This window comes from Squalius cephalus, assembly GCF_949319135.1.
Source record: "Squalius cephalus genome assembly, chromosome: 3".
Classification (NCBI taxonomy): domain Eukaryota; kingdom Metazoa; phylum Chordata; class Actinopteri; order Cypriniformes; family Leuciscidae; genus Squalius; species Squalius cephalus.
The window spans coordinates 11,748,711-11,760,336 of record NC_137124.1 but is presented as its reverse complement, the minus strand read 5'-3'; the positions used below and the strand labels follow the sequence as shown (position 1 = coordinate 11,760,336).

General features: G+C 37.7%; 1 protein-coding gene across 1 annotated transcript; it reads left to right on the top strand.

Annotated features, from left to right (window-relative positions):
• The first annotated feature begins 114 nt into the window (after positions 1-114).
• rce1a (Ras converting CAAX endopeptidase 1a) lies at positions 115-11,385 on the top strand. Its single transcript, XM_079866471.1, has 8 exons — positions 115-463; positions 930-1,032; positions 2,454-2,537; positions 3,275-3,353; positions 3,643-3,810; positions 6,780-6,851; positions 6,934-6,996; positions 8,001-11,385. Exons 1-8 carry the CDS (start codon positions 300-302, stop codon positions 8,225-8,227), a joined length of 960 nt encoding a protein of 319 aa, XP_079722597.1. The 5' UTR covers positions 115-299; the 3' UTR covers positions 8,228-11,385.
• Positions 11,386-11,626: the final 241 nt, after the last annotated feature.

Below are 11,626 nucleotides of genomic sequence, written 5' to 3'. Positions count from 1 at the left end.
TAAACAATCCGTCGTTTTCCTTTACCCCATTTAATGTACAGTAACTGTATCATCATCAGCGGCTGTCATGAGTTGTGAATGGAAATATGGGATATGGGCCAGCAGGACCGTCTCGCATTGATGGCGTCATCCCGTGGCGCCAAAACAGTCTCTTCTCAGCTGCTTCCCAGAGTACCTCCATTGTGGACATACACTTATCTAGGATTTAAAGCAAAATCCCGTGTGCGGTGTTTAATGTGTCACCCACACCTGCAGATTTTCAGCGCGTCTTGTGGTTTTCAGCCCCTGTCGGTTTCGCCATGAAAGACGACGATGGTTTGACGGCAGAGTTTCGTTCAACTCAACTCCATGCTAATGTGTCGGCTGTTCCTGATGGGCTTTGCTGGGTGTCAATCCTCTCCTGTTTACTGCTCGCGTGCTCCTATGTTGGAAGTTTATACGTTTGGAAAAGCGATTTACCAAGGTACGGCTTGTAGACTTTGGCTGTGTCACAAAACACACCGAGCTCCCTAACTAGACAGCTTTTTTTTGACTATCATCGTTCGATTCGACGCTTAAATCATATTATATAATTCGAATGTTCAAAATATCGTTTGAATCGAATGTTCAAATACAGCTTGAATCGAACGTTCGGTATTGTTTGAGTCGAAAACATTTAAATATTGCTGTTCGAATAGATCAATGTTAAAAATTCAGGTCGAATGGAGCGTTCTAAACTATTTTGCTATATTTCTTGTCTTTTATATTTATTTTGTCGATTATTTGTTGTGGCTGCCATATGTGAAGCCTGTCTTTTTTCCCCCACTGTTTTTTTTATGTTTGTCTTGATCATGTGACATAAGCTGCTGGTTAGATGATGCAAATGTATTACTGTGGAATGCATTAAAACAACACTGTTTGTTTGTTTGTTTGTTTGTTTGCACCAACAGGGATCATCCTGCAGTGATAAAGAGGCGCTTCACTAGTGTACTGATTGTGTCCGCTCTGTCTCCACTGTTTGTGTGGGCATGGAAAGAATTCACAGGCATCCAGGTTAGTTTACTGCAACACAGATGTGTAATCCTTACAGTTGCTGGATGTGTTTACTGAAATTAAAATTGACAATTCTCATTTTGTATGGAATATTTTAGTATTAATCAGTGGCGGTTCTAGCTTGTATGGCGCCCCGGTCGCCCGGGGAGCGATTGGGGGTTAGGTGCCTCGCTCAAGGTTCACCTCAGTGGTGGGTAATAAGAGTGTAAGAGAGTGCTGTTCATTCACTCCCCCCATCCACATTTCCTGCCGGTACTGAGACTCGAACCTGCGACCTTCAGGTTACAAGCCGACTCTCTAACCATTGGGTCACAACTCCTCCAATGTTGACATAACTGCGACAAAATGATACTCTTTAGTACAAAAAAAAAATGCTAAAATGTTATTTTGATGTTATGATAGTGATTTTATAATGTCTAAACATAAATCTAAATGATAAATTTGAGACTGGTGCTGCCATCTAATGGCTGTATAAAATTCATGTTATTTTAATTTTAACCATGGCCCATTTTTTCATGTTATGAATGAAATTGAGAAGTACATTTTTCATTTTTTTTTGCTATTTTATATAAATGTATATATTTAAATCCATTAAAACCATAAATCCCCCCCAAAATGCACAACAGTAAAGTAAAAATATGAATATAATTAGTGATATTATTTTGTTTAAAATAATTAGTAAAAATTATATTGGTTTGTTTAAAAAATGTTACACTGATGTTAAATAAAGTCAAACTTTCTGTCTGGTTGCGTAAGCTAGTTGGTCAGAAAAAGGAATTTTGTTGCCCTATGTGTAATGCAAGCAACATAGCATAACATAACTGATCTAAGCCTATTTAGTATATGCATAATATTATACTCATAATGAGATGATAATGATTGCTGCATAGTACATATCTTTATTTTTTGCACGTCTCCCCTCATAATTTTCCTAATTTAGGTTCCTGGTGGCTTAGACCTTTTTTCTTATCCATAATTTCAATTTGTGCTGATTTGGAACATCAATTCCCGATGGACAAAAATCAAGTCCCGCCCCTCATTTGTTTCTTTTGTCGAGATGCTGTTTACGAGTGTACTGGGTATATTTCATGCCGACTTTAAACATTTGAGGTCATGTGAACTTTAATATGTCAAAAGGTGTTTGGTATAGAGGGATTTTGTAAAGAGAATTGTTTTAAAGCTTTGAAAGGCTAACCAAATTAATCAGATGAGTAAAAACATCAGTACGAAATTTCTGACTTTGATTCCTTATTCTATGATATGTGTTTCTAGATCTCACTGCATCATACAATCCTGTTTATAGTTGTAATAAAATAAAACGTTATTTTTTTTATTATTTTATTGTGAAACATTTTGCTTTTGGCTTTGCTCTTAATCTTATTTGATGGTGAAACATCAGACGTGTTTGATTTCTCCTATAGCCTGGTCCCTCATTACTGGCCCTTATGGGGATCCGGTTGGAGGGGCTCATTCCTGCCATCATTCTACCACTCCTACTGACCATGGTGAGTAAATGACAAAGTCTGTACTTGTGGTCTTTTTAAAGGGATATTTCACCGCTGGAAAGATGAATGTGTATTTAAATTGGGTCATTAATGAAGTAGAAATGTGAAATTATTTTAGAAGTTGGAGCCTTCTAGACTGAGAAAAGCCAGAAAATGTATTTTTGGCTCATGTGGAAGACAACAACTCCCAGAATGCACTTGCTTCGCTGCCCTACGAGGCCACTCCCAAGCCACGCCTACCGGTTACAGAGGGCAGTATCGGAAGAAATGATACAACTAGGCTACTAGTCGACTCGAAACTGAAAAGACGCTGTTTTATCGTGAGATCCCCCTATGGGCGGGTTGAACACATGCGGAACGAGCTCCTCCTACTGGCTGTAGTCTCTCGCCTCTGGCCAGAAAAGCCTCAGATGATGCTAAATGACTATATTTGCGTCATCTGAGGGTTTTTTTCCAGACACACAATACAGAAATCTCTCGTCTCAGTGGGACATGAGGTAGGGAAGCACGGTCATTCGAAAATACTACTGGGTTTCTACTGATACAAAGCTTAATGCTAATCGGTGAAGTATCCCTTTAAACAATTATTAAACATCAAGCAAACAGCAGTTTTCCTAGGGCTTAAAGCAAAGTGTTATCCAAATTCCTTCAAATTGCTGAAGAGTCCTTACATTGGACATCTGACCTGCCAGATTTTTTGTTTTATTTGATCATTTTATCACTTTCCTCTCTGTCAGGTGCTGTTTCTGGGCCCTCTGATCCAGCTAACCATGGATTGCCCCTGGGGGTTCATTGATGGGATAAAAGTTGTAGTCGGTAAACAGCCTTTTCCTCTTCCAGTGATTTCTCCTGTGAATCTCTCTATTTATAAAGCTATTTGGGCATTTTTATAATGTTAGTGAGCCGTCATGATGCTAAACTATTGTAAATGATTGCTGTCAGGCAGTTGAATCTGTATCCTTAAATAAATTCTCATATCTGTTTTGGGGAAGTGGAATAGCCGGCCAGCTATCAATCAGCTAGACTGATATTTGTTGCTGTAAAAGAGTCAGAAAGGCTGTAGTGTCATTGTTGTAAATGTGATTGATCTGTTATGTGTTTGCAGACCCATGCTTCTGGACGCTGTGTCTGAGCGACATGCGCTGGCTGAGGAACCAGGTTGTAGCGCCACTGACAGAGGAGCTGGTTTTTCGGGCATGCATGCTTCCCATGCTGGTACCCTGCGCCGGCCCCTCCACCGCAATCTTCACATGTCCGCTCTTCTTTGGTGTTGGTGAGTGGCGACTCGGGATGCTAACGATCAATTAATTGCTGATAATAATTGAATCCATATAACTTATTGATGGACGATTAAAGCTACACTGTGTGATATTTTCCCCCATCTAGCGGTGAAATTGTATACGACTACCCAGTGAATATTAGTTTCTGTTCCTTTCAATTCCGATGGCGTTTTAACTCCTACGGTGGCCGTATTATTCCAAGATTAACATGGCTTCCAGTTCGACTTCGCAAAAATTGCGCCTTTAAAACTATTCATCACCTGTGATCCGTCGCAGCACAGACTTATGTTACAAGGTAAACAATACTTTTTCACCATTGACGCGTGGAAAAGTAACGCAAGTTCTAGAGGTCGTTCTGGTGTTATGCACAACCATGCTATGGTTAGACAAGCAACTCACACAAATAGGCTGAATTACCTGTCGAGAAGAAAGCAGGCAACTTTGGCGTCCGTTTTAAAATCTTTGCTCCTCATGAGCTCTTTCCATCTGGGAAAAGTTACTCCAGTATTGACTTTAGTCTTGCTGATTTGCCTGTCGCGTTGGCGTTTTAATTCTCTCTTTCGCGTCCTTGGTGACTCTGCTACATGTCCTCGAAAATAGGCGTGATCCTCCATCAGCAATCTTTCAAATCTGCCAGTAGTCGCGAGTAATCTCCCCCTCGCATTCGTCACGGTGTCACTGAGTGTAAAACGCGAAAGGCGAATTTCCAGGTATGTCCTAGCCTGGTTAAAACCAGACCATTCTCAGTAGTAACTGAGTTATGGTCTGGCAAAGCTCCATAGACAAATCATTTCCAAAGGGGCGTCACCAACGGACGTTGCTCAAATGCCTCTGGGCGCAGTTGGATAGACCTAAAACCAATCAGAGCGATCGTCATCGTGTAAAGCCATATGCTGCATCCCAATTCGCCTAAGTTACACTACGCCATAAAAGTATGTACTCTTTTTGTGAAGAAAATGTATTTACTTTTGAATGTGTAGCAAAAAAGTAGGCAAGCTTTGGGACATACTACTTCGTCATCTTTATCGGACGGATCTGTCGCGTGCATCCTGTCACTTAAACTGCCCTGTCAATCATCGTGTCACAGTTAAAATCCTCTATTAAAGGTTGGGTAGGTAAGAATTGTCTAAAGAACTTTTGTTCAAATTGGCTTAAACTGTCTTTATATACCAATACATAATTAAAATGTAAGTACTTTGAAAAAGAGAGTATAAAAATTGAGTGACTATAGTGTATTTAATCTTCAAAAAACACAGCTCATTAATTCCTACCGGGACGAAACAAGTGATTGGCTTGCGCGACTGTCACTCTCCGTCACCATGACTACCGCCGCTATTACTGGCTCTGCCCACGTGCGCGCAGTCGCGCACCCGTTTTTAGGTTGGAGTGAATGGAATTAATGAGCTGTGTTTATTGAAGATTAAATACACTAGAGTCACTCAATTTTTTATACTCTCTATTTCAGAGTACTTGCATTTTAATTATGTATTGGTATATAAAGACAGTTTAAACAAATTTGATTAAAAGTTTTTTTAGACAATTCTGACCTACCGTTTCGGAGAGAAATGTAGTAGCGCGTTCATCTGCCAGTGGGTCTTTCATGGAGACTGTCCTCATGTGTTTGCAATTTGAATATAATAATGCATTTAAAAGTTGAACGGATGACGCTCAAATGCCTCTGGGCGCAATTGGATAGACCTAAAACCAATCAGAGCGATCGTCATCGTGTAAAGCCCACTTCAACGTTTCTGATTGGTGCCACGATTTCTAGGCCATGGAAATGGGCTTGAATGAGCTCTTTGCCAGACTACTTCTCGAGCAAATCTGAATTTGCCAGAAGTTGTCTGGGTTTTCCCAGGCTAGGTATGTCCCTCTTTGGCAAATGTATTTTCAAGATGGAGGCGCAACATGGCTGCCGCCATTCGAGCGACTCGCTCGTATGTATTATAAATGGCAGATTCTACGCTTACGAGAATACTTTATTAGTTGGTGGAAGTAATTACACATGAATGAGCACATATACTTTTGATAGAACAAAGTGTTTTTTGCTAAGAATCAACTTAAAAAGTTACACAGTGTAGCTTTAAGCAAGGTCATCTTTAGAGTGTGTGGTTTTGAGGTGTGTGTGACTCATGCGCTAAAGAGGTCAAAGTTCATGATTTTTTTCCTACTTTAGTCAACAAGAAAATGGACTATCTACTTTCTTGATACACATCTTAATGTTATCTGTTTATCAGTGCATTTCTGCTTAGTTTTTTATCAAATGTAATAACTTTCTCTGACTTTTTTTTTTGTCTGATTGTGAACAAGGCCATGCAGATGAGGAAAATATTGCCAAATAATATTTTTTCATATATTTTAAAATGTAATTTATTCCTGTGGCAAAGCTGAATTTTCAACAGCCTTTTACATCAGTCTTCAGTCACACGATTCTTCAGAAATCATTCAGGGACAATGGCTGCTGACAATTCAGCTTTACCATCAAAGGAATAAATTAAATATATATAAATATAAAATGTATTATTTTATTCATAATTATTGTAGTAATATTTCACAATCCAGCCATAGTTATATGGCATATTTCAATAACATGAAATCTTAATTATTCCAAACTGTTAACCGATAGTTTAGACCGTGTACATTTTTATTTCATTGCAAGTTTTAATGTAATAAAGGTTGCTGCAATAATAGCAATTACTAAAAACAGATTTGAAAACTCCAGGGAAATGATTGTAGATACTCGGCACTTGATACCTGGCAATTGGGAACCTGAGCATTCCATATGGTTCTGGCGGAAAATCAACACACTCATATCTTATTCATTACAGTTGGCATCACCCCTGTATTAATGTGTATTTGCCGGACCATCACATTTTATTTGCGTTGCTTTGTAGACTATTATTGTAATGGTAACCTTTTTTTTTCTTCCTCCGTCTGTCTGTTTCTCTCTCTCTGTTTGCAGCTCATTTTCACCATGTAATTGAGCTCCTGCGGTTCAGACAGGGCACTGTCTCAGGGATTTTCCTCTCTGCAGGTAACCAAGTCATTAGTTTACCGTCATCCATAGTGCGAGACATAATTACTCATGTCTGTGTTTGTTTGTGTGTCCTTTTCAGTGTTCCAGTTCTCCTACACGGCAGTATTTGGAGCTTATACCGCCTTTATATTCATCAGGACAGGTGCATCTGTGATTTATGTTTAATACTACTGATGCTTATACTACTTCACAAGAGGAGTAAAAGTACAAAATAAAAAAAAAGTTTTGTTAAAAATGATTTTTGATGGATCATTTTTGTTTTGTGACTTTTCATGACAATTAAGCACATTGACTTTAGTAATGCAAAAAAATTCACTTTGAAAAAAAAATTGTATTTGCATTAAATTGTCTTGTATTTAATAATTATACACATCATGATTTTTTTTTGTGGTATTCCCTTCATGCCACTTCTATTAAAAATATTGCGTCCAGACATGATGATGATTCTTATTGTAAATTGAGAATTACAGTTAATAAGAATAACTGGTAACACTTTACAATAAGGTTCATTAGTTAACATTAATGTATTAACTAAAATGAACTAACCATGAGCAATACCTTTGTTACAGTATTTGTTAATCTTTGTTAACGTTAGTTAATTAAAATACAGCATGTTAGTTCACAGTGCATTAACTAATGTTAACAAGATTTTAATAATGTATTAGTAGTAAATGTTGAAACATTAATAAAGATTAATAAATGCTGTATAAGTGCAATTCATACTAACTAATGTAGTTAACTAATGAGCCTTATTGTAAAGTGTTACCGAACAACTTTTAGTTTGTATTACTGACAGTGATGATAATTTAGGAAGGAATTATGCTGGGAAGGAAGTATTTGTGGTATTGCCTTTATGCTGGTTTTATTAAAAATATAATTGTGTGAAGACATGATGATTCTTACTGTAAATTGAGAATTGCAATTATAATATCTGCTAGTTTGTATTACAGACAGGAATAATAATTAGGGAACAAATTATTTAATTGTCATGAAAATAATATACAATGCTTTTTTCTTTGTGTAATTTCTTATTTTTTGTGACCTGGAAATTTTATTGACCTATTTGATATAAATATATTTGTAACAAACGAACTGTAACCGCTTAAAAATAAATACAACTATCTCTTCCTGTTTGTGTGTCTCTAGGTCATTTGGTGGGTCCTGTGCTGTGCCATTCCTTCTGCAACTACATGGGTTTTCCAGCTCTCGGCACGGCCCTGGACCACCCGAACCGCCTCACGATTCTCTCTTTCTACGTGCTGGGGGTCGTTCTCTTCTTCCTCCTCCTCTTTTCCATGACTGACCCGCTCTTCTACGGTTTGCCCACACCCGTCTGCACCCTGACCTCCACTCATGGGTCCATCTGCTCCTGATCCATCCCTACCTCCATCCTGCGTCGCATCCATTCCTTCTCTCCAGCCATCTGAAAAGGTTTTGTTGCTGGTTTCACCAGGAGAGCGAGGGTCGGCTGGAGAACAGGTATGAAAATACACAGCCTCCGTGAGGTGCTTGGAAGAACTCGGTGGAAAGCAAAACATCCTCAGGTTTCACTGGAAGTTCTTTTTACCATTCAGCCGACGTTGCGTTATCAAGTGACTTCAGGCCTGCGTTTGACAAAGACAAGTTGATTATATGCGTCTGCATGTTTATATGACAACATTTCCGTGTGTTTATCATGAGATTGGTGCTGGGGATAAAGATCAGACACAATTACGGGTTTCCTGGGAAGATTTGTACACTGAAATGTGCATTTCTTAGATGCAAAACTCCCTATTTTTCTGTTCTGGTATTAGAATCTTGCCCACATACACATTACATTGGTCTGGTGCCCTTACTTGAGGACGACATTTGTTTTTCCAGACGTTACAGATATTCTTTTTGCTTTACTCTTGTTTTTTTATTGTCTAGAAATCGTATCACTCAATTCACTAGGCTTAAATCTAGATAAATGTATTTAGGTACACTATTGGAGCAATAGACCTTGACCTATTAGAATAACAAGATTTAGTGAGTGTGTATCAGAAGTTGAATTGCCCTGAGCACACAGCTTTTTGTGCAAGTCTAGACAGAATTGTGGCCTCGAGCACAACATTTCATATTATGAGGTCTTTTTAGCGCATTGGTAGGTCTTGCCATTCCCGTTTGTTCATTTAAAAAAAAAAATTAAAAATTGCTAATACCACTTACTGTTTATACTGTGTATAGAGATCATTTGTACAATTTCAGGATATTCAGTGATAGGTTTTGACCAATGGTATTTCATTCATATTTAATGCAGAGCTAAATATATTCTTTTTACGTCAACATAGGAATTTCATTGTTAATTTAGTAGGTAGCACTGGAGGATATTAAGGTAGATTCAACGCTTTTGCTTTAGAATTGGTGGAAATTCCAACACTTTCTATTCATGGCGTTACTGTGTAGTCATAAACAAACTGCAGCAACATTGAAACTACCTAGCCTATATCAGAGGATTAAACCTTGAGTTCTTTAACCGATATATTTTACGTTCTAAATCGAAATGCTAAGCTTTTTTATAGATCTTTTATACATTACAAAGGACATAGTCATGATCTCATGAATTTTTAAGTGGGTTCCTTCTTCACCGTGAAGTGTTCGTGAAAACTCATACCACTGAACTGCATGCTGCTACACTGGTGACATATGGATGTTCGGATGATGATTGATATAGAATCACCAAATATAACTCGCATAACTGCTTATAGGCGTAGTTCACCCAAAAAATGAAATCCTTACATTAATATTTAGTCACCCTCATGTCGTTTCTTCTGTAATAGACCACAAAAGGAGATGTTAGTCAGAATGTTCATGCTGCTTTTTCCATATAAGTGAAAGATTATACTTCATATGTGCTATATTCCACTAATTTGTGTGGCACATATTCAAATTTACCTCATTAGGAAATGTATCTAACGTCATCTTTAGTGTTCTATGGAAGAAAGATCAAAATGAGGGTGAGTACATTTTTAATTTTAATTTATTGTGTGAACTATCCCTTTAAGTTGGCAACTGCGGACTCAGAATAGAGGCTGCTTTGTGCAGAACATAAAATGTTATGTAGTTGTTTTTTGGTTTCAGTTCTCATTAAATGTGAAAGCAGAGTATATAGAGAGAGTATATAGAGCTATCATCTATTAATATATTGGTATGGCTTGCCCTGACATTCATTATGTGTAGTGCATAGGGTCGATCATAGACCTTTCTGTGTTGTGAGAGACCATGCAAGCATTTTAAGCAATAGTCTCACAAACAGGATCAAATCAGGGATTTCCATCTAGTGCCAAGTAAGAGGTTTGTTTGGGGTGTTTCTTTTTATTCATTCCCAAAGTAATTTCTTATTTGACTCTCTATAAAGAAAACCTTTCTCTTCACTTGAACAGCCAAAGTTATGGTAGGAATTTATCGCAACGTGTCCAAGGTACTACAGTGATCTGGTTTACTAGTCTCTAGCATTGAAAGAAGTGTGTGTTTTAAGTGTGCCATAGTGAATATGACTGTATCATCGTGTTTACACACCTAGAGAATGCTGTATGTAAGCACTGTTTGCCTGTGACTGGCTGCACTGAATGCTGCTTTAGTCTAGTTGCTTGCGCGCGTTACGGTCAACAGGGGGCGCCATTGTTGTGTTTTTTCGTTTTCCCGTGTTTTTATTCATCTATTTATGCGTTTTGCTTTGCATATGTAATCCTGTTATTAGGTAATTGAATTAAACTATCATTAAAAAAATGCCCTGATACTGAAAATACATGTTGAAGAAGGTAAACTTTTAAACTATCTGTGGAAATTCACTCATTGTTCCAGATTTGCTTGATAATTGAGTCATGAGATGCTGAGTGGTTAAACTGCACTATGGGATGATGTTGAGTTGTGATTGTTTAAGGAAAGCTGAACACACTTGCTGTCAGCGCTGTGATTGATCACTGGTGTAACTTTTAGATGAAGAATGCTCGTAGTTAATACGTGTCGGAAGCTTGTCACCCATTCCTGTCCAATATGCTATTCTCGCTTTCTCTCTTTGAAGTTTCTGCATTCATTAATTTTACAGAGGGTTTTTTTTCTCTTTCTTTTTTTCTGTCATTGAGTTCACAGTGTTCTTTCTTTAATCTAGTTAGTTGCAAGCAAATTATTCGCACCTGGCTTGCGTTTGGATGCTTTGAATGTCATATTTACAGTAAGGAGGAGCAAGACATTCAAATCTATTTTTGCAAATGTGAAAAAAGTAGCTGAGCACTGTTTTAGCTCGTTGAGACATCACCTGTAAAGTACGTGAGAATGATGAATTGAATAGACTGGTTTGTGATTACAAACAAGTCTGATGTTTATACTGAGAGATATATTTTATAATCAAATCTATTTTGGAGAATAATGTGCATGCTTGTTGTTTTGGATTAACGTGCGATGCAAATCACTGATGGACAAATGTTTTATGACAATCTTTCTGGGGGTCTTTCAATCCACTCTGCAAAACTCTGCCGTTTGTAAATAAATGAATGATTTTTTTAAACGCCTCACTTAGAGTTGTGTTTTCTTTTTGCTCTCTTTATTTCTGTATCTTTTCAAAGATGCATTGTCATTTCTTTCCCGAACACTCCTGCCATTAATCCTGCCTTAAACTCAAGCTCAGATAAATGCAGTCAACATCTGAGATATATATTATTATTTGAAATCAACATCTGAGATATATATTATTTGCATACTAAACTGGGATGGAAGAACATTTTTATGACGTTTGAAAAAGATAAACACTTCAG